Source organism: Crocuta crocuta, unplaced genomic scaffold, assembly GCF_008692635.1.
Source record: "Crocuta crocuta isolate KB4526 unplaced genomic scaffold, BGI_CrCroc_1.0 scaffold19, whole genome shotgun sequence".
Lineage (NCBI taxonomy): Eukaryota > Metazoa > Chordata > Mammalia > Carnivora > Hyaenidae > Crocuta > Crocuta crocuta.
In genome coordinates this window covers 4,169,988-4,194,222 of record NW_027551565.1, presented here as the reverse complement: position 1 = coordinate 4,194,222, position 24,235 = coordinate 4,169,988, and the positions used below count along the sequence as shown (strand labels likewise).

Below are 24,235 nucleotides of genomic sequence, written 5' to 3'. Positions count from 1 at the left end.
CTAATAAAAAAAAGAAACCTACAAGGTAAAATAATTCACACTTGGACTAGAAAGAAAGCACACATTTACCCCAAGCCAATATATATTTCTAAAATCATCTTTACTAAAAATTGCTTTTGGATACTGAGCATTTTAGGGATTTTTATTCATTTGTATTTTTTTTTTTTTTTTGCATTTTGTTTTTTATGTTCCCTTTGCAATCTCATAATTAGAATCATTAAGATTCTGTCATAATGATCTGGGAAAAACATGGCTTGAGACTGAAATTTTTAAAAAAGCTAGTAAGAATAAAAAACAGCATCTCTAAGACTAGTAGAAGAGAAAAACCAGTATTACTCTAGGCCTTCCCATTCCATAAAACCAAGCAAACCTAGTATCATTTTAAAAATCAGGCTCTAGGGGCACCTGTGTGGCTTAGTCGGTTAAGCGTCCGACTTTCGCTTAGGTCACAATCTCGTGGTTCATGGGTTCGAGCCCCGCGTCGGGCTCTGTGCTGACTGCCAGCTGAGCCCGGAGCCTATTTCGGAATCTGTGTCTCCCTCTCTCTCTGACCCTCCCCTGCTCACGCTGTCTCTCTCTCTCTCCTAGAAATAAATAAAAATATTTAAAAAAATAAAAATAAAAATAAAAATCAGGCTCTAAATATGGTATATCTGACAAGAGTACATAATGATTTCCCTAGGGTTACTAACTTTTAAAGATGGCCATGCTATTGGTAACGTGCTCCACCAAAAGTTTTGGCATCTATGGAGATGTGCCGGTTGTCTATTTAGAGGTGGGGAAGAAGAAATGGCACTTGGGAAAATGGAAGAAGAGCTCATCTATAATTCAGGAGGAATTCAGTCTCAACCCTAGAAATAGGACAGATAATTTTAGTGAGTATTACAGGAAGGTGGGCCTTACCTAGCATATGAGAATACAAATTATTTGAAAAGGATTCTTCCCAAGAAAATTCACTCAAGGAAGAACTGGAGAATGCCACCTTGGAGGACTCTCTCTACTTGTCCTGGCAGTTTACCTGGACTGGGAAATAGTCCCATTACATGGAAAGATATCATCAGGAAATTCAATCTTCACAAAGGAAGCAAATGCAAACTGTCTCATTCCAGATATAATTATTTTTAGTTGTGTAAAAATGTTACTTCTATTTGCTTTTTGGTACAAAAAACCAATTGGATAATCACTCTTTTAATGAGGTTAATTGTAGCTTACCTGAATGCTACTTTTTGAAGACTTCAACCCATAGAATAACTCAAAATTTCACATTCTAGAATAACCATGTTAGTGTCTTCACTTAAAATCTTTTACTCTTTGGCATTCAGTTGTACATTTACATAAAATGAGAGTAAAGATTAGGCATTCCATTGGACACTTACTGTAAATATGGCAGCAGTATAAAACAGGAGCGGAAGAGAGGTCTCCTTTTTATTTCTCTCCTGAAGAATGAGTTATGGAGGATGTAGTGGTTGTTCCACATCATAAATCGGACTTCTTTTAGGCCCCTAGAGTTGGCTTCTTCAATCAACCGAATAACAGACTGGAGCAGAAAACAGAAGATAAAGAAAAAACAAAGTTAGAAAAAGCAATCACTATGAAATATACAAAACGTTACTATAACTAAAGGCAAAAATAGCTAACCTTGCTGTTGACATCAGTGAAGTTTCAATAAAGTACAGACAGTCAAACTAATTCCCTTTACACATAGGACTTTTGGGGAGGGAGCAGGGGGCAAAGATGCAGAATAGAAAGATGTTCTTTCTTCAGAAGATTGTGGTCCAACACAGGAAACACTGAGGCCCAGGGAACTACTCTATTCTATTTTGAGGCCTTAACAAAGTCCTAGAGATTTTTTTTTGTTTGTATTTCTTATGGGAATTTTCAGAAGAGAATTAAAGATGATAGTGTATACAGTTCAAATAAAGTAGTTAAGTTCTAACCCCAAGAAATCTTTCAGAGGAAAAACAGAGGGACAGCCCAAGTATTCTGAGAATACTTTTTAAAGAGCCTCTTATTTTCCATGGAAAGTATTAGATACTAGTGATTGCTTAAAAGAGTCTCAGAAATTTTAATTCCATTGTGTATTATTAAGTAATTAACATATTAGGTAGTTTTCTTTTGTTATTGCCTTAAAAAAATTAAGGGTAAAGAAATCAGTTCTCCCTTTTTGTAATGCTGGAAATGAATTTAATCAAGTTAAAGAAGTCAGATCTTTGGAATGTGAAATTAATCTCTGAAGTCCATTTCATCATTTTAAAATGGACTCAGAATTCTCACTCAGAGGCAAAGCAAACCCATCATCATTTTGAAAAGCTTACTTTGTGATTGATGAGCTATTCTTACCATCTCAGACTAAGGATGCACATGCCAGAATTTTAAATGACTGATTTGCCTGACCACAGCTCAATAAACATTGTCAAGTATTTCTTACAGGGGCTTAAGAGTGCTGGTTTCCCGTCAGACTTCCGAAATGCTAAGTGTAACACAGGATCCAATGACCACGAGCCCTGGAGCTAGAAATAGCCAGACTTACACCAGTGCTCATCTCATTAAAATTAGGCCAAAGGGGCACTGAATTTGAGTACTTATTAATGTAAATACTTGGTCTCTATAGTATAAGATATTGGGGAAAACATTTTACCTCTCTAATAACAGTGGTTTGTAATTATGTATTCCAGAAGACTAATGGAAAGAAATACATCTTCAAAAAAAGCAAGAAAGAATAAGGTTACTTTTATCAATAAGTCTCAATTTTACATTAATAAGTTCTTTGATTTGTTGTTCTGTCTAGTCACTGTTGTAAAGGAAGAAAGAAAGGACAGTGAAAACCAAAAAAAAATTTAAATGTACTTTTTGGAAAAAGCACCTATAAATACCTCAGGATACTCTCTCCATCCAAAGTGGTCCCTACAGAAGAACTTCCAGACCGTGTGATAAATAGAATTTACATTGCTAGAGGGTGGTGTGGACAGCCTTCGTAGTTGGTCAAATTCAGTTGTTTCATACACATTCATGGCATTCAAATCTGCCCAAAATTCTTGTCCTCTAAAAAGACCCCCCCCAAAAAAGAACTGTTAATAGATTGGCAAAATAGAAATATCTAAACATCTCATCAGACATCAAAAATATGTAGAATTTTCAAAACTTGTCTTATTTGGATTAAAAGGACATTACTGGTTTCCCCATTTCCTACATGTTTTCTCTTAACAAGACCAAAAGTTCCAGGCCATGGAGTTATGGAAGGACTGATGCTATCCCACAGTCACTGACCTAAACCAATCAACATAATCCCACCCTCCCTACAGTGGGATGAACTAAACCCTAGTCTCAGCCAATCAGGCAGTCAGTTTTAAGATGAAGCTGACATAAAAGCAGGAAGAGAAACAAGAGACTTCTGTCGAAGCTTGCCCTTTTTTCAGAGGCACCAGTTTACCTAAGTCAATACCGGAATATATAATATTGCCTGATGAAAGACAGGAAAGGGGTGCCTGGGTGGCTCAGTTGGTTAAGCGTCCAACTCTTGATTTTGGCTCAAGTCATGATCTCATAGTTTAGGCTGACAGTGCAGAGCCTGTTTGAGATTCTCTTCTCTCCCTCTCTCTCTGCCCCTCCCCCACTTGTGTGCGCTTTCTCTCAAAATAAACAAATAAAACTTAAAAAAAGGAAAATATAAAAAGACCCCAGATGAGACCAGTATTGCTATTCTATCCAATATCAATACTATCCTTTATCCTGTGAGAGGGGAAGAAGAAAAGTTTGTAAAACATGAAGAGAAAAACAGTTGGGATTATTATTGTTTAGTTATGAGAATATTTTTGTAATTTAAAAATTTTTTAACATTTATTCATTTTTGAGACAGAGACAGAGCATGAATGGGGAAGGGGCAGAGAGAGAGGGAGACACAGAATCTGAAGCAAGCTCCAGGCTCTGTGCTGTCAGCTCAGCTTGAATGCTGAGCTTGAATTCAGACTGTAAGATTATGACCCGAGCTGAAGCCGGACGCTTAACCAACTGAGCCACCCAGGCGCCCTGAGAATATTTTTGTAATTTTGTTATCTGGTCTGCTGCTGCTGAATCAGCACTTTATAAATATCTCAATACTATAAGAAGAAAATCTCACTCTATGAATCAAAATCATTTAAGAATTATAATGGGTGGTCCCATTAAAACCTCTTTCTTTTTTAATGAAACTTCATTAAAAATAATGAACTATTTTAAGTAACCAGAAAAATATTCATTGTACTGTTCATTTTGTGTATGTTTAAAATTGTTCCTAAGAAAGCATGAAAAATAAAGTATATCATAAAGTAACATCATAGGTATCAGCAGAGTGACTAAGTGTCCAAACACATTCCTTCATTTTTCCACCCTTTCCACAACAGATTTATTTCTAAATGGATGTCTCTAATACACAGGATAGTCCAGATCCAGTGGCACTCCCAATGACTGGTTCCCATGAAATCCAGGTATTTGAACAAATATTCCCAATAATTAACTAATTTCCTTGCCATAAATTAGGATTTTGAAAATGGTATTAATTCTGACCTATGGGTTTTGTTGGTTAATACAACACTTTACAAATTCTGCTCTTGGAACCCTTGTTTCAAGGACTGTGAATGGGTATTCTCCATAGAATGCATTCTGTGGTGAAATGTTTGAAAAAAACTTGGTTACACAAAGCTCAACAATTTACTTATTTCGGCCACTCCTCAGTCCCTTTCATATGCTAAGGTAAATACTGAAGTACCATGATGAGGGCTATAAAGCACCCTTCCAAACCTATGACAGCGCTCTCCCTTTTTTTCATGAATACCTAATAACATCCCTCTATAACACTCCTGGCAAATGTCAGGGCAAGAAAATCTATTTCCCATCCTCCATCCTAATGTTCATAATTTTTGAAATAGGTTCTATTGGAAAATAAAACAAAAATAACCTAAGTCATATATACCAATTAATGGTACCACGAAGCACATAACTTGTAAAAGGCAGTATGCTCCTTTAAAAATTCCTAAGAAACTTCCCCAAACCCTAATTTCCTGCTTAGAATGAGGAAAGACCGGAAGACAGAAAGGAAGTGAAAGAAAGAAAGAACNAAGGAACACATATTTTTCATTATGTGTGAAATGGGAATAAAGCAATAAAATATAATTTAAAATTACATTTGGACACTTCTTTGTTTAAAATGATTTATTTCTGGAAAAAAATTTTTTTAATGNAGCCGAAGTCGGATGCTTAACCGACTGAGCCACCCAGGCGCCCCAGGAAAATTCTTAAAAAAAAAAAAGAAAGAAAGAAAAACAAGAAGAGGAAACACTGAAAACTGGAACTCTTATACCTAAATCAAACTTCACATCAACTTGTTTTAAACAATTTTCACTTAATTTTTGGAGAGTCTGATATCACTGAGGAGAGAGATAATAACCTGTTTCCCCCTCTTTAGTTTCTAGTATATAAACAGATTTTCCCCACTTTAAGTTTATCTTCTAGTAACTGTTTCCAATTAAGTGTTAAATCCTCAGTGTTCTAAGGAATTCTTAGTGGCGCCTGGGTGGCTCAGTCGGTTAAGCATCCGACTTGGGCTCAGGTCATAATCTCACGGTTCTTTGAGTTTGAGCTCCGTGTTGGGCTCTGTGCTGACAGCTAGCTCAGAGCCTGGAGCCTGTCTTCAGATTCTGTATCTTCCTCTCTCTGACCCTCCCCTGCTTGCACTGTCTCTGACTCTCAAAAATAAATAGAAAACATTAAAAAAATTAAGAAATTCTTAGAATAGGGCACCTGGGTAGCTCAGCCAGTTAAGCATCCAACTCCTGATTTCCGCTCAGGTCATGATCTCAGGGTTGTGGGACAGAACTCCATGTCTGGCTCTGCACTGAGTGCGAGTCTACTTGGGATTCTCTCTCCCTCTTCATCTGCACCTCCCTAGCTTAGGCTCTCTCTCTCTCTCAAAATAAATAAATAAACTTAAAAAAAAAAAAAAAGGAATTCTCAGAACAGCAGTTATTATGTTAATATGCATTATAAACAGCCAATGCTTTTTGCTGTTCAAGTACCAGATTTTATTCTGGACATCATTCTAGCAATTTCTGTTTAAGCTTGTATTATTAAGACTTCATAGATAATGATTTGCATGAGAAAGACATCTAAAACTGCAGCCTTTGCCACATCCTTTGTGCATTTCAGTCCACTGGGCATTATGAAAATTCTATGACAAATCCTAATTTACTACAATCAACTGTTCTTTGGATTGATGTATCAAAGTACTGTTTTAGCTCTATTTGATTTTCAATATGCTTTTCTAGACTTTGCAGAGACAAAACAACAAATTTGAAAAACATTAAATTATCTTTTTATAAGATTAATTTTACCACCTGCTCTCCCTTAAACAGGGAATGCTTAAAAAATCCAAAGCCAAGAGTTTCTTTTCTCTTCCATCTGCATCAGTAGAAAATGCATGTAGTACAGATGCCAAATTTTCAACATACACCACTTTTCCTTATCAAACCATTGTTTCCTATTATAAGAAAGCAGTTATGAGTCATGTATATGTGATAATAGTGATGGTGGGCTGTATTAGGCAATACACAAAGAATTAAACAGATGTAGTTCCTGGCTTCCAGGGGCTTCAAGAGAGAAATAACTAACAAAACATAAAACCAAAGAGTCGGTACATCTGCCTATCTAAACTTAATAGTGGCAAATATATCCTGGCAATGAGAGGACAAAGAGTAGGCATGCAGCATTATAGGAGAGGAGGTTACTTGTGTCCAGGAATGGCAGCATTCATTATGGGACATAAGGTGGTTACCGGTGCTCAGGAATGGAAAAAGATCAGGAAAAATTAAGAGGCTTTACTACACCAATCCAAGATAGCTTTCTGGTAGAGAAAGAATTTTAGGAACAGTTTAAATAGGAAATAATGCCAGTAAGGAAAGCGTTGTGTGGAAGAATAAGGAAAGAGTTCTTCAAGCACTTTGCCTTTTGGAAGAAGACCGGGGACAGGGAAGGACAGGAGCAGTACAAATAGCTGGAAATGGAAATCTTTCAAACAGGGACACATAACAGAGGAGGGAATGTGAACCAGGATATAATAGGCAGCGTGAGAGATGTCAGGTCATGAACTGAGGAAGTAAGCCCAGAGTCTCAAGAGAGTCAAATAAGAGTGCAAATTTCAAGTATGGAGCCGACAGTGATAAAGGGTCAAAGCAGTAAATATAAGATGTGTGAAGACTGAGCAAGAGAAACAATGCTGGAGATTCAGAGGTATACTGAGGCTTTGTAAAAGCAGAGTGCAATAATCTGGTAGTTGAAAACCCTATCTGGCCTAAGGACATCCCCACTGAGGGACAGCCAGAAAAGTCTGAGATAGCCACTATGCAGGATTTACATTTGGCTAAATACATCATGTGGCTAAATCAATCAGTACTGACTTAACCCAAGATATAACCCTATCTAATGAATCAGAAACAAAAATCTTGTAAAAAGATTGATGATTTTTGCTACAAAGGGAAGAATGAACTTGAACTGCTGAAATATTAACAATTCTGTTTCCACATGCTTCACCAACAAACACATCACACATATCAATGTAAGAATCCAGATACAAAACTAATTTAAAATTCTGAAAAGAACACCCATTCTCATAATTTAGATGCTTTATAAAATGGTTTTCCTCCTACTCAACAAATACCATGACATACCAATTAAGAAAACATTCACCAATATTTGTTATCTATATATAGAGCATCAACACCCACACTAAGTCAGAATGTCCCACAATGTATATTCTTCTATGTATATTTCAAATACAAAAAAAGTAAACAGGACCTAGGATATAAGTGATAGAGCTGTAATAAAAACCAAACTTTTAAAAAGTTCCTGAACAAAATAGAAATTAGTAAGAACATGCTGTTTGTTAGATAAATAGTTCTTGGGATTATGCATTTGGGAGCTCAGTAGAGATTATAATTCTCAGTAAAGAATATAACCATTTCAGATAATTTCTCTATAAGTTGTTTGAAACCAAGAAAGAATGTGACAAAAGCATCCTAAGTAGACACATTAAGTACTGGGGTATGTGCTGGGGATAAGATGAAAAAAGGTCAGTGTCAGTAAAGAGAGATACAAGCAAAGCCACTGTACCACTGAACAGTGTGTGGTGTGGCACCAGGTGCTCTGGGAACAATTCAGAAGCAGAGGGCCTACCTCTGCTAGAAAAAAGGTCAGGAAAGGTGATCATGGGAGGTATTCTAGAGTAGATGAAATGAAAGCCATGTCTGGCTGGCCATCAAGCAAGACAATGGGTGGCAAGACATCACATGCAGAGTGACTGACATGTGTAGAAGCCAACCAAACAAGGCACGAGGGACCCAAGAGCGTGCAGTACATACAGTTCATGTGGGAGGTCAGGGTTTATGAGTGTGTGAGGGGGGTGATAAGAGATAACACTGGACTGGATAGGTTGGCTGGGGCTAGATAATGAAGTGCTTTGTATACTGGGTTAAGAGGTCAGGACTTGATTCTGTGGGCAGTAGGAATCACTGGTGGATTTTTAACAAAGTTGAGACTTGCCTTTTAAAAAACCACTGCAACAGTGGTGGTATGAAGGACTGATTTGTTTATCTTTGGTAGGGGAGGGTGGGGAATAGTGAGGGGGAAGGGTGGAGACTAACACTCTCTAAATACTTATTAACATGTTTATTATTATTTCCTATTCTATGCTTAACCATCTGTTAACTAGTAGAACTGCACATGAGATAAATGATGATTGAGAACTAAGGAGGCAACAAAAGGGATGATTTGAGAGGTAGAATCTAACTGCATAAAAGAGGATTACATGAGGCTGAAGGGAATGTAGAGTCTAGGATGCGCCCCACGTTTCTGATCTAGATGACATAAGGATAAGGTGCCACTACATGAGACAGGAATTGCAGGAGGTATAACACATTTAAGTGGGAAGATGATGTAAACAAAATATAGAACTCAGATTTAGTAAAACTCAATTAAATAGGAGTTTTCTGGGCCTACTCAGTACAGTTTTAATCAGATGGGTTATATTTCCAAAACTTGGCTTCCATCCTCCAAGAGATAACTGGTTTCTACAAGGATAAACCTATGATCCCAAACTAACACTTGCCCTAATCAGCTAACTAGACACAATTAAAAGGTCCTCTAATGTTATTACTATGATGTAGAGTGAAAATTTCTCCTAAAACTGAGGGTCATAACAACAGAAGGATACAGATCAAATGAAGTGTGAAGAGTATTTAGGTTCTTCTGCTACAGACTTGAGACAAGCATGACAGATGGTATATGTTTGCCGCTGCTAAAGAAATTTCACAGGCACACAAAATATAGCTGGCTTTTGATACCTGGCTTTGATGTCTCCAGGACTCTTTTAGCAATGCTGGAATATCTAGCAGTTTATATATCCCTTCAAATATGTTACAAGGTGATGAGAATCAAAGCCATGGCATATATAATACCAACATATTATGTGATAGTGGTGTAGTTATTAAACTTCAGAGGACTATGTATTCTAACTTTATGCTTCAGAAACATAGTAAACTAACATTTATTCTGTTACTAATTAAGATTTTTGTTAACACTGATTCAGATAAATAACACAGAGTTACTGAGGCAATAAAAATTATCTATAAATGCTTACATACAAAGCAACATCTTTCAATATTTATCAGAGGTTAGAATTCTATATTTAACTTCTACACTATAACATGGGTCTTGGTAACAACTGGACTTTCCCCCTTTGTATCTAGGAGTAGCTACAGACATAGACATACCTACAAATCAAAATTGGAAGTTTATATTATGATGCACATGACCCACAGTAGCTATGGGCAGCCTAAGAATCAAATGTTGACAATTCAATCTATCTACTTCTAAGGAGACCCTCACCTCATCAAGACAGGATTGCTGAGGCTTAGCTTACTCCATAAAACAATTAACATCAAACTTGGATCATGGATTTATCTTATGGTTCTAAGTACCACAAATGATTGTGGGGTAGGTAAAAATATCCTCACTTTAAAATACAATATGTTTCTGGGGGCGCCTGGGTGGCTCTGTTGGTTAAGTGTCCTACTTTGGCTCAGGTCATGATCTCACGGATCTTGAGTTCAAATCCTGCATTGGGCTCTATGCTGACAGCTCAGAGCCTGGAACCTGCTTTTGATTCTGTGTCCCCCTCCCTACTGGTATGCTGTCTCTCTCTCTCTCTCTCTCTCTCTCTCTATCAAAAATAAATAAATGTTAAAAAAAAAATTGAAGAAAAAAGATATAGTGAGTTTCTGAGAATCAATTCTAAAAAAGGTGACCAGCGGGGCACCTGGGTGGCTCAGTAGGTTAAGCATCCGACTTGGGCTCAGGTCATGATCTCACGGTTCGTGGGTTCGAGCCCCGCGTAGGCTCTGTGCTGACAGCCAGCTCAGAGCCTGGAGCCTGTTTCAGATTCTGTATCTACTTCTCTCTCTGATCCTCTCCTGCTCATGCTGCCCCCCTCTCTCTCTCTCTCTCTCTCTCTCTCTCTCAGAAATAAATAAAAAACATTTAAAAAAATTTTTAAAAAGTGGTCATTATAAAGCAAAATCCTGACTGTATGTGCTGCTCCCTTGTTAGGTCATCTTGTAAACAGGTGAATAAGAAGGCAGCAAATTAGTGAGTGGATGCTGTCTAGAAACAATGATCTCTGTACTAAACCACATGTCTGATTTACAAATTGTTAGACATCTAAGTATGGTCTTAAAGTCATTCTAGAAGTGAACACAGTGAAATAAAAATAAGAAGTTAAGAGGGGAAAAAAAAGGAAGACAGGTAGATTTCCTACATGAAAGAATACTGTTTTCAAGCTTTCAAAATTCTATATTCTCCAAAAGGATGTGGGTAACTAAACAAACACATAACACAGTTTATTCTCAAAAGCCTTTGTACTAAGATGCATTTGAGTACACCTAAGTGTTTCCTAAACCCTTAAAAAATACCACACACCCTGTGCCCTATACAATGACTAAAAGCAAATTATAAATTCACTTGAGGAAAAGAACTTGCTAAATTTTGTTAAATTAAGCTTTTTGCTTGTTTGTTTTTATTACAAAAGATCAGAGAAAAGAACACAGAAGAACTTTCTAAGATGTGGATAAGCCACATAAAATCTTTCATAAATAAAAATTACACTTATGAGCTCATAAGATCTCACTGCTATCTATTTACAGAAGCATGGGATTAAATTTTGCACTCTGAAGACATCAGAAATGTCATACAGCTTTAACTTTTATCCAAGTTCAGTCACATGTCCTGAGGCTCCTAGAAGGTAACTTATGTGAGAAATACTTGTCAACCATGGCCTGAAGAGGAAGTGAAACTTAATTTCTATAAGAACAGGTGGCATAAAAAGCACATAATAGATTTTTTTAAATGTTTATCATATCTTATACTGCCTTAAATTACCGAGTTACAGCTTTTTATGATGAGTAAATATCCCATTTGTTAAGTGAAATATTTTTAAAACTGTGAAGTTTCTATTTTACCTCTATCTTACCTGAAACAGGGCTGAAATATATTTGTTTACATAACTTTTCTATTTAATTACAAAATCAATTGTATATAAATGCTAATACTGCTTTAAAATTGCTTTCAAATAACCTCTAACAATTCAGAACTCATTTACATGTAAATGAATACTAACTATAATTATCATAAAATATATCCTCTAATAACCACCAGTAAGATACAATCTATTAATTTATTTATAGATTGATTTTTAAATCACAAACTCTTAAAAAAACATTTTTACTCAGAATTAATTCTTAAGTTAGCCTTGTCTTTTTTTCCTAGTTAGTGCAGATAAACTAACCGATAAATGAGCAAATTAAAAATACACACTTTGATGGCTTATTATGAGAACACAGAGAGGAAATAATAAGCTCTCAAGACTAGAGATTTAAATGTATGCAAACTAACCAAACAGAATTCATCACTTCCTGAGTTTTTTAAAAGCAAATTTCTCAAAGAAAAAAAAAAACAAAAGACTTCCTATAGAAAACCTATTAAGAGATACTTTTTTAATTGTCTTCATAAACTATGATCAAGGATCTTCAATCAGTAACTCTTTCAAGGGGAGAGGGATTCTACAAAACCAAGTTGCTCTGATAGATCCAATTTTTTCAATACAGACATCCTAAATTATTTTTTAATGTGTGGCACCATTTGGACAATTGAAACGTCAGAAAGTAAGCCAAGTTCCTTCTGTTTCACATATTCTACCCCCATTCAAGGATGTCTTTCTTTTATTACTTCAGAAAGCAAATCTAGTATTTCTCCTGCGTTTATTTTTATTCTCTCAATGTCTGGAAATGAAAGAGCGAAGCCAGGTGACAGTCAGAAACCAAAGACCAACCACAACAGGAAATTATTTAGAGTATTTTGTACCATTTGCCCTCTCCACGCCCTGATCAGCTGCAGGAGCTGTGACGATCACAGGGTGCAGGCAAAATTCTGAAAGCATACACACTACTACAAGCAGAATCACCCTTGGGCCCCTAATCCTGCCCTTCTTCCCCTGACTATTCAGTGCTGGTAAAAATTTGAAGCAAAGAGGTCACCCAAACTCTATGGCTATGTATCAAATGAGAAGAGGCAATTTTAAAATCTCTTAATCCAAAAAGAAAAAAAAAAAAAACCCTAACATAACAAAAAGAAACTCCTGTAAGTATGGCCTAAACATTTTCCAGTCATATGAGAAGTGCTATTTTCATGTAAGACTATTCACAAACCTTTTCTTATATCCAGAAGCAATAGTGCCCAGATAAAGGACGTCCATTTACATAAAAAATACAAATTTCCTGAACTCTTCCTCAAATAACTTAGTCATGGGAGATTCTAATACACTCCTGACACATTGTGAGGCACACATACTGGCAAATCACTGGTTTCTGTGGAATGTGAAAGGGAACAGTCATTAGCATTCTCACTGTCATCAGAGCTTACCCTCTCATTGTGATGACCATGCAAAGGTTCTTTACTGGCGAAGTGGGTGTTACCAGTAAGTAAACAGCACATAGGAGAGAGAAAGATCAAGGAGACAGACACATTTTGTCGTGTGGACACAGCAAATAGAAATGCTTAGTTAACTCCCTTCTACGTTTGTCTTAGCAACAGGTTAGGTCAGCGATAGGTTAGGTCAGTAAGGAAAATTGTAAGTTTCAGGATTAGAGGTTTATTAATATCATCAACTTCTAAAATTTAATTTAGTGGCCACAGAATTGGTTATAGTTAGCACAAGACTGCAATACTGTAATTTTATACAAATCAAATACAAACTTTTATAAACTACCAAGTTGACTAAAAGGAATTTATTTTATATAAAATCCTTTTTTTCCACAGATCTCAGACTGTATTTCAGAACTTACCCACTTAAATTTCAAATTCCCCTATTAACAAGGAATTTTTATTAGAATTTTAAGGTTTTTAGTTCATGTGTCAGGGACTGGACTGGATTGGTTTAACATTTACAGGGATTTTAAACTGAAGCAAGTTTGTGCATAATAATTTCTAGACTCTAGAAAGCAATACCATACATAACATAAATATTAAAAAATATGATTTTGTTAAATAAGTTCCTCATATCTAAAATGTACTTGTTTGCTCCGAGAAATGGTAAACTTTAGAGGTATTTTATTCCTTTATACAGTTTCTGTTTATGGTGTCACAAAGTTCAGTTCAACCCAAGATCTTAAGCTACTACCTAAAAATGTCAAACTCAGAATGCAACTGAACATGGCTCAACCCTCAGCACTCTGGTGTCTTCAAGATACAAAATCACTCCTATTCACTTCACTTTAGTTTAAAACTCCCAAATAGATTTTAAAAAAGAAATTCTGCTGCTTTTATGAAGGGAATTTCTTGGAAAACAACAGTATCCAGTTACCAAAACCAGCCTTATAGAATTGTGCCAGAATAATCAAGAATCATCGTACAGCTCAAAATATGTCTTTTCCTCTGTAAAAATATACGTTAAGTACCTAAGTTTTTCTTCCACAAAAAGGCAAATGCAACTCTCAAACAGGACACTAGTAATTATTAAAGGTTACTGATCTAGGTTAAGAGGACCTCAGGTCCTAACTTAAGTATGATCAAAATTATTACAATCAGATAAAGGAGGTGGAATCTGGTGGTCTCAAATCAAAGGGTAAGAAATAAAAGAAGTCATAGAAAAACAGTCATAATCTCAAATGGCTGGATTTTAGTAGCATTTCTTGAGTAGCTAAGTTATATATGGGCTCCACCCTGTTTCACCCTTTAGAAAGGGCCCCCAAGTCCAATATAAAACTAAGGATCACTTAGATCAGAGATACACAGATAAAATTTATGAATTTACTTGCTCTATAGTAGAATGCAGATCCAGAATCTAGAAATTTTACTGTAAAAGTAAGAAAGAGATTTACAGGAACATAGCAGAGTTAATCAAATTGCAGCTTCTGCATGTCCACATATGCAGAATGAAGTCTTAAATGTTGAACGAAGCATTATTTTTTCCCACGTATTTAAAATAAAAATTAAAAAAGCTTCAGAGTCAATTCAAGAAAATGCATATTGTCTCATGCCAGATAACCTTATAAGCTATTTTCTTCAAATGTCTGATTTGAAAGTTATACATCTTTGACTTTAGCAAGGTTCATTTTCATTACCATAAATACTTCAGGAACAGACTGACCCCAACCTGAAGCCAGGTGACAGCTGCTTCAAAAAGTCTAATCTGCTTATTGACAAAAAACCAGAAAGGAAATAAATGGATGATTGCTATTGATTCCCATGATAGCTCTACACAGACCCAGTAACTTCTCTGGATTAGTATAGACAGAAGCCAATTAGTTATATTTCATATGTAAATAGAGCATAAAGAGGTACAAAAAATAATTCATTGGATTGCTTTATCCTAAAGCAGAAGGCACACATTTTGAAAGTCACTTCAAACACAGTTCTTGCTTATGGAGCTCTCTCTTTCTCTTAGGCAGGAATTTTTAAAATAAATTCAAACTCATCCAGCTGTGTATATTCAAGAAATACCAAAAAGTCACAAGGCATAGTAAGTTTCAGCTGTTCTCCTCTCTCCAGTGTTATCAATAACACATAATGAGTTAGTTCCTATATCATCACAGCTGTGCAGGCCAAAGCTAACTTGGCTAATTTAACTATTCCAGTATAGTTCAGTCAGGAGCTTGCTCTACTTTATATAATCCACTCTTCAAGTCACATAAAAAATAGCAGCATATGCTCTCTATTATCATTAATATACAATCTTCTCTTCTTTCACAGAGTTCCCATGAAATCATCTAATGGTATTGTCCCTTGGACAGATTAAAGAAAAACAAACACAAAAAACTAAGAGCAATCAAAATCACTCAAAACTAAGACTATAACAACACACTAGGCTTAAACCATAAACTAATAAAACTCCCTCTCATATCAATAAGCTTTAATTTCAAAAAAGGAAAACAACAACATTGGCCTCCAAGAAAAATTAACCGTGGAGTCAGGGTTTGCAATTTTCTTCTTAACCTCCCCCTTTCAGGAAATTCAGAATTAGAAATAATCACTGGTCATATTTTCACATATAGACTACCTCCAAAATAAATTCTGCAGAATGCCTTTCCTTTATGGGTAGTAGTAACTAGAAGACTATTCTGTATTCTGGCTCACTTTAAAATGAATATAAAATGAAAAACAATGGTGATCTCAGTTGCTAAAGGGAGATTTGCACATCCTCCACAATTTCAATTATCCACAACAGTATTCCACAGTTTGTAAAGCTCTTTCAAAATTGCTTAGTCCTGCCATTTAGTATCATTTTTTACTAAGGATGAGTGCCTAAGCTGTCAGAGACTGTGTTTTCTTAATCGAAAACACAACATTCAATGTTGTTTTCTTAACTGTGTATTTGGAATTTGGAAATTCTCCAAAGCCCATCCCGTGTGCAAAAGAAGCCTTGGTATCTAAATATGTGGAGTTCACACATACAACTACTTTCCAGTTGATGTCAGCAATGAACATCTAGAGATATATAAAAGCAGAGTGAAAAAGTGAAGTGGGATTGTATCATAATTTGGGATAAAGACAAAATTGGAAAAGAGTAATTAAAATAATTTCACTATAATAAACCAAATAAGCACCTACTACTGAAATCCTCTTTTAAAAATGTTTTTAGTATCTAGACACTAAAATTTTTAGTATCTTGACTAAAGAGTTGGAAGAGACCTGTGAACTTATCTGGCTCAACGTCCTTTCCAATTTCATTCTTGAGAATAAAATAAATACTGCACATCTAATTTGGATTAAGTTAGATGTTAAATCCAATCCATTTGCAAAACAAAGAATTTCATCTGTAGTTTTGAAACTTTGAACTTTTGTCTCTGCTAGAGACCCAGAACTATGAACTTTTCCCAAGTTCCCTACCTACAATGAAGTATCATGGATATAGTATATAATAATGATCTACCAAGTCATATAAACTGTTGAAAATAAGTGGGATAAACAACTGCCATTCATTATTTCTGAATCTGAAGACTGCTAGGCTAGACTTGGACATACACACAGCTGAACACACACTTCCTGGTTATGTGCAATCTGTACAGATAGACCAGCTTTACAGGCCTGACCACAGAGATTAATAGCTTTAGCCAAATAATGTGGTAACCATGTGAACCTGGGCTGCTCCAGCTTGTTTGTGAATCTCTCAGCAAGGCTCAACATGCCGTTATCTGCATCTTGTTGCCAGGATACACAACATCGCTTTGGAATACAAGGAAAACCAGGTTGCAATGACCACAGGTCAACTTCCCAAAAGCCTAATTTTTGACACTTAGCTATCTACAATCTTCTATGTCTTACTGTTGTCTATGGAGAACTTCACTTTACTAGTAATTACCTGTTAATACTTTTTTGCACATTTTATCAGAGCAGGACCACTTACTAGTATTAACAATGTAGCAGCAGCATTAATAATTACAATAATTCACTCATACTTTTCCTCTCAAGTGTCAAATAAATATTAGTTTACTTCATTAAAACACATTTGGAAATCAAGCACTCACTGCAACTACTTTATAAATTAGCCAACAATGTATGCCTTTGGCCTATATAGCTTTGTCTAATTCTTCAGCCAACTAATTTTATCAGGGAATAAAATACCTGATCTAAGAGTTCTTGGATATCCTGAAATCAAAATACCTGTCTTGCTTTGCTCATGGTAACAGAATGTAATGTGTTGGACAATAATCCTGCTAGTTTCTTCCTGACCAATTCAAACAGATAGAAACTTAATGTACCAAGATGCTGAAGTACTCAGCAGACTGGAAATTTGCTTCATAAGACTGAAGTGGGAGGCCACCGCTCTGCAGTTTTGCAATCTGGAGATGGAAGGATTACAGTGGCTTTGAGAGTATATAAAATTAATTACCCTTGACATACCAATTAGAATTGCTAGCTCATGGGCAACAGAGATTTTGGACAATACCTTATTAAAAAAGATTTTTAAGATAAAATGGGAAACATTTTTCTCTCTTCCAATGCTGGCTTTAAAAAAAAAATGTACTTTGCTTTATTACAGGATCTAAGAATTTTTTTACTCAAGCAAGATAGAATCTTGAATACCAAATATTAATAATTTAAACTTTTTAATTTACTTCTGAGAGAGAGAAAGACACAGAATCAGAAGCAGGCTCCAGGCTCTGAGCTAGCTGTCAGCACAGAGCTGACGCGGGGCTTGAACCCACAAACTGTGAGATCATGACCTGAGCCGAAGTCGGATGCTTAACCAACTGAGCCACCCAGGCGCCGCCCCCCATGCATCCCTTTCGAAACACATGATGCAAAGTTCTAGTCTCATGATAATTAAGATGCTAAAAAGACACACAGATAGGTGTACTATACAACTTAAATAATGCAATATTAAAAGAAAACCACTTACCTAATACTAAAGGGGAACAAATTAAAAAACAAAAAACCGGAAACCTGGTTTCTACAATACAACAATGCCCTGGCATATGTTAGAACACAGGTTAACATCAAGACTTAATGAAATTAAACAACTTGAAAATAGTTTATTGACACCACTTGATTGCTGGCTCTCTAGACACCTGGGTTAGTGTAACCCAACTTATCTATGAACAAAGATGACAAAGTTTTCTCTTGGACTTGTGGGTTAGGATACTCAGCATATTTTTCTTTCTATGGGTCATGCCTACTGTATGTCTCAGACCATTCATTATCTGTGAAGGTGTCAGGTTGCCCTCATTGTCTTCCAAGTCAGGTAATACGGACAGATGTGTTCTTCTCCCCCTCATATAATTTAATCCTTTCTCTTGTTCATAGACAAATAGCCATTAATGTCACATATATTAACTCCTATGCCACAGGAGAAACAAATTGGAAATGTAAAGATTAATGCTTACTACACAGCCATTCTTTTTTTAATGTTTTTTAAATTTATTTCTGAAAGAGAGAGAGAGAGAGTGTGTGTGTGAGAGAGAGGAGGGGCAGAGAGAGAGAAAGAGAGAGGGAGACACAGAATCCGAAAGAGGCTCCAGGCTCTGAGCTGTCAGCACACAGCCCAATGCGGGGCTCGAACCCACAAGCCGTGAGGTCATGACCTGAGCCTAAGTCGGACACTTAACAGACTGAGCCACCCAGGCGCCCCTCTACGCAGTCATTTTTACACTAGCAACTTCACACATAGCAACTACCATTTCCTTCTTCGTTTTTATATTTAATTAAATAAGAATCCAGATGTGGAAATTTTAGCTCCCTACCAGTGAATCCACACTAAAAGAACTGAATTATTTACATACATGTCTTGCATACACAAACTTGAGGATAACTGTTTTTTATGTAAGTGATAAACAACTATTAACATAAATTTCCCTTACAACTCATTGTTCAGGTCTGAGAAAATAGCCTGGATTGAAAAAAAAAATTATCTACAAGATAAATAGAATAATAAACTTAAAGGCAGAAAGCCTTACGGAACTAAAAGGAGAAAAAAAATTAGTATGTCTGGGTGTGATTCAGAAGTTTGAGAAGAAGCTCACAGAAAAACTGTAGTGTTCAAAAATGGAAAGAGGGACACAAATATCTCCAAAGATACTATTTTCCTTTAAAAAAACCAGTAGCTACTCAACATGCAAAACTTTAAAATTAGATAAATCTGGTATTCATTATCTATCCTATAGTTAAGATTAACCTTGGATTTTCTTTCAAAAGCAAGCTCTTTTGTGTGATTAAAACAGTATCTGATTCACAACATTCAATGTATATGCAACTTCTCTGGCATGCACGTATTGCACAGAGTGACTTGTGGATTGTTCAAATCATAAAACCTTTATAGTCTGGTTAGGTAAGTACTGTGCATTAAACCAACATGAAAAATCAGGATAGCATACAGCCAAAAGAGTAACAGTAGAAAAAAGAATAAAACCTGTTAGGTTACTACTGAAAGAAACCACCCTACTAAGCATTTAGCCTCTTGACCTTCTGTATAGGATTTAACAATAGCTTTAAAGTAGTTATGAATACATACCCATACTTCATTCTCATTCTGTCATTCTCTGGGTTACAGTAAAATCTTTCCAAGTGCTCCTGGGAATCAGTGGATACACTCTGCCACTTTTGAGTAGTTGTCCTCTTGATCTGCCAATGATATGGCAAGACCGTGTGGTGCTTCAAACAATCCCTGCCATAAATACAAGTGCCTTGCAAAAAGTCCATGCAAATTTCAATTCCATTCTCTTGGTGAGTGTGGTACTGTAGCTGGTTCACCAGCTCAAACACAAGGTCAAGGGAAGCCTCTTCACTTTTGTCCTGAAAGAGCTCGGTACTCAATTTATCACTGGTGTCCAAAATGTACTGGATTGTAAAATTGTTGTCTTGGAAAACCCCTGGAATGTAATCCATGACTTTGTCTACGCAGTCAGGACTAGCAGGAACATCACTTGAAACGGGATGCAAAAGGTCAGTCTGGAAGTGCCCTGCTGTAGAATCTGCCACCGTCCCACTGATAGCTTCCGGTGGAAAGCTGTGATCCTGGATTGGAACCACTTGTTCTGGAGTATCAGTGGAAGGATGAGCTTCTGGTATTTGGCCCCCAACATTTGTCCCATCAGGAATCAGGACAGACATACTGTTTTCTGCTGGTGGACATGACGGATTGATTTCCAGGGGTTTTTTCACTATAGGTTCATGTAAGCTGCTCTCATCTGCACTCTGGTTTCTAGATCTAAAAACGCCATCAAGTGAGCCAGATTCTAGCAAAGTATTTAAAATTGGCCTCAAAGACCTCAGGGTTCCGGTTCCCAATCTCTTCTGTTCCTTTTTCTTAAAACAAGTCTTCAATGGAGTGATCTTCTCAGAGAGTCTCATTTGGCATGAAAAATCATCAGGAGGAGAGGGAGGCTGCACTACACAGTCTGGCTCAGGTTCGGTGGTTTCCATTTCCATGGTGTGGATTAGCTCCAATTGCTCCTCAGAGTCTAAAAATCCTGCAAGGAAAAGAAAGATGATGATCATTTACAAGCTGACAACAAGTGGATCCCATTCATTCATCAAAATGTTTTGTTTTAGTCTGTGACTAAGTCCCTGAAGTCACTCCTCTTATACCGTATTTCATCTTTATGGGCCAATTTTAAATTTTAATGAGAAATTAAGGTTCCAAAGCAGCCGAGGCTAATCAAAAGCCCACAGCAGGTAAACGTAAAGAGATAGTATCTTCCAATAGACTCTTGACATGTATTTGTGGACAATATATGATTGGTAATTCTGCTGGTGTTATCAGTTTTTACTGTTTAAGTCTAGGGTGGGGTTGGGGGTTAAGGCGCAGAAATAAGTGTGGCTAACTGATGACAGCAGGGAAACCGCATCTTCTCTGCTTTTGTGGTTCTCTTCACACTTGTTTATCAACTATCTCACGAGGTGACAAAAATGGTTTCTTTGTAAGAAAAGAAAAAAAAAGTTTACCAAATGAAGGATAAACTTGAAAGTTAAATAGTGAGTGAATTTAAAGCATGAGGATCTACTCAGGAAACAGGGGCCCTCAACTGCACTTCTTCTCAGTTCCAATATACTCCTGAAGGATGTTAAGGATCTGCTTTTACAATCCCCAAGACATTACCACCATTGGTGAAGGAATACCAGTCGCTTGTTTAGCAACAGAAACTACATCAGCAGCAACCACTATATGCTGTTTTAGAAACCACACAACTTCTTAATTGAGAAAGGGCCTCCTTGTCTTCAGATGACACATATATGACTTTTTCTATTAAAGCAAATGAAGGCATATTATAGAAAAATAATGCAAAAATATAAAACATACACCCCAAATGTCAGATTCCTAATGAACTACTGAAACCAAAAAGGTGCTCTCTTCAAAGAATCAGACCCCTTGAAAAAAACTACAACTTAAAGTAAAAGGCAAAGAAAACTCTGTAAAATGACAAATAGGGTCTCCTCCTCCTTCACTTAGCACTGTAGGAGGTGGAAAAGAGCTGGTGATAAGCAATTAATCTTCTCTCTTGGCCCACAGACTAAAAGAAGAAGAGATCATTGATGCAAGGGTCCATGGCTTCATCAAATACTCACCCCAGGTGACCAGTACACAATACCTAGCACAATGCACACGGTATGTGCTCCATAATATTTTTTAACTGAATTACTGAAGAAAGATCACCTGTTAAATACCTAGTTCGGTTAGCCTTTATAGGTTAACAATAACAAAATTATAAGACCTAGTCCCCAGAAAAATGAATATTAAAGATCTAATTGGAAAGATTCATAAATCTATGTATAAAAAATTTATGATGATCAAATTCGAACAAAATAAAGCACAGTACAGCTAACCCTTGAACAAGGTGGGAGCGGGAGAAAGCCACGGTTCACGGAACCAACCCCTGGAAAAATCCATCTATAACTTTTTGATTCCCCCAAACTTACCTACTAACAGCCTACCGTTAACCGATTAATAGACATCCGATTAATACAAATTTTGTGTTACATGTGTTATTATACTGTTATTCTTACAACAAAGTAAGCTACAGAAAAGAAAAATGTTACTGTGAAAATCATAATGAAGAGAAAATACGTTCGCAGTAGTGTACAAATCCTCATACATATAGGCGGACCCGGAAAGTTCAAACCTGTTTTTTAGTGCTCAATTGTATCTAACCAGGTGTTCGTGCACACGGTAAGTACAAAAGGAAAAAGCAGAAAGAGCGCAGGGTGAGCTGGCATTGTTAGGGAAAGCTTCACGAAGGAGGGACTTGACATAAGACATAAATCAACTGGAAAGCGGCCAAGCCAGGCGTTATTATTCATCACNCCCACGCGTGCGCGCGCGCACGCACGCGCGCACACGCCACTCCTACCACATCCACTCAAGGCAAAACACTGAACCAATTTTATTTATAGAGGTGTACGCACACGGTAACTTTTCTGGTTATTGCCCTCCGTCAAACTCGGAAATACAACTGAGGAAGAGGCAGAGAACTGAAGTGGCTGGAGTGGGGAAGTCACTAGAACCTAGTTCCTCAATCAGTTTGCATGACAGAAAAATAAAGATTGGAAGGACACTTCCTCCAGCNGCCCGACCCAGCCGCCGCCCGGCTCGGCCCATTCCGGGCGTTCCGAAGCATCGCACTCCCTCGCCTTCCCCTGGGCAGGCACCGGAGCGCCCCCAAACCCTCCCCGCCAGCCTCGCCCCGACCAACGGGCCCTACCCAGGCTTCCCCCCATCCCAGAAGCCCCTCACGGCGCCTTCCCCACTTAGTTTCTTCCTCGCCTCCTCAACCGACCGTCCTGAGAGGATCGTCCTGCGGGTCTCGGAGACTTCGCAGAAACGAGCCGAGAAGCGCGGGGCGAAAGGCGGCCGGCGCTTCTCGGGGCGGCGGGCAGGAAGGCGAGGACTTCTGTGCCTTCAAAGTTGATCTGAAAACAGCCTGCAAACTTCTGGGCTGCAGCCGGAACGCGGGTGTGCCGCAAGGCTCCCCTCAGCTGCCGTGCCCTGCCCCTCAATCTGCGAAGTGCCTCTCCTCACTTCGCCTCGGAGCGCTCGGGGTCCGCCCGGCGGGGGAGGCCGCATAGACGCGCCCCCGCGCCCACCCAGACCAAGTGGGACTGGGGAGACGCCGCCGGGGCGACCCTGACTAAACCCTCAGTGTCTTCCTCAGATTTATACACCTGCCCGAGGCCGTAAGTGATTAAGAAGTGTAAATCACTCCCATCGCGGTCCTGACGGGATCCGAGTGAATTCGGTAGAAAAAGGCACCGTCTACCTATCAATTACCCCTAGATCCGTGAGAGGCTGCGAAGCCGGAGCCCCCGTCGGCGCCCGCCATCCCAGCTAAGGTTTCTCGTCAGCCCCTCAGAGCCCACCCGGAGCCCTTTACCTGATCGCGCAGCCTGAGAGAACGGACCGCAGGAGCCGAGTCGCCTCAGCCGGCTCTGGCAGCGTCCGCGCGGGAGGATCGGCGCGCAGGGAAAGCTTAGGCGTCTAAGGGTCGCAGACCGGAGACGCGACAAGCAGCGCACAGGCCATTCCAACACCGGGAGTGCAGAAAGCCGCGACCGCACTCCCGATTCTGCTCGCTCGCCTGTCACCCCGAGCTCTGCTTTAAAGTGGCTTCCGGTTGCCTCCTCTCCGCTGCCCCGTCGCGGAGGCGGAGCTTGGGCCGCGGGGGAGAGGGGTGGGGTGAGAGGGCCGGGCGCTCAGTGGGTGCCGGGAAGGAGGCCCGCCCCGCGTGCGCGTGCGCGCTCTCTGGCAGGGAGGCGCGCGAAGTGTGCCGGCCGCGGCCGCGTGCTCCCGCGAGGGGGCGTGTCCTTCCGCGGGCCAGCTGGGTCCGGGAGGGTCCAGATCTACGCGCGCTGGGGATCGCGCGCCGCTGTGAGCAGGCTGCTGTGCGCCGTGGGGGGCTGACTCTACCTGACTGCAGACACGTGAAGGGTCACTGTGTTCCGAGGAAACCCGAACCCGAGAGAGGATGTGAAACGGAACGAGCCGTTTCTGTACAGTTGGCTTTATTTGCCTCCTCCTAAGACGCCTCCTGCCCTTGACGCCACTGGACCCTGAGAGGAGACAAACGGCTGCTACTGCCACTGTGGCCAGACGGGGTCGCCCGCCCCATACTTGACGGGCTAGCCCAACAGCGCCTCGGGGCTGGCAGCCTACCCGACGCGGTCGCGG

The 24,235-nt window shown here is 38.6% G+C and overlaps 1 protein-coding gene across 1 annotated transcript in view; it reads right to left on the bottom strand.

Moving 5' to 3' along the window:
• TIPARP (TCDD inducible poly(ADP-ribose) polymerase) overlaps positions 1–23,664 on the bottom strand; it is a 29,664-nt gene extending 6,000 nt beyond the window's left edge. The window contains exons 1-4 of the mRNA XM_077750128.1: positions 23,442–23,664; positions 19,586–20,543; positions 2,874–3,042; positions 1,377–1,537 (exon numbers count right to left, since the gene is read on the bottom strand). Coding sequence (XP_077606254.1) covers positions 1,377–1,537; positions 2,874–3,042; positions 19,586–20,502 — 1,247 coding nt within the window. The 5' untranslated portion in view covers positions 20,503–20,543; positions 23,442–23,664. The remainder of the gene's footprint in view (positions 1–1,376; positions 1,538–2,873; positions 3,043–19,585; positions 20,544–23,441) is intronic.
• Positions 23,665–24,235: the final 571 nt, after the last annotated feature.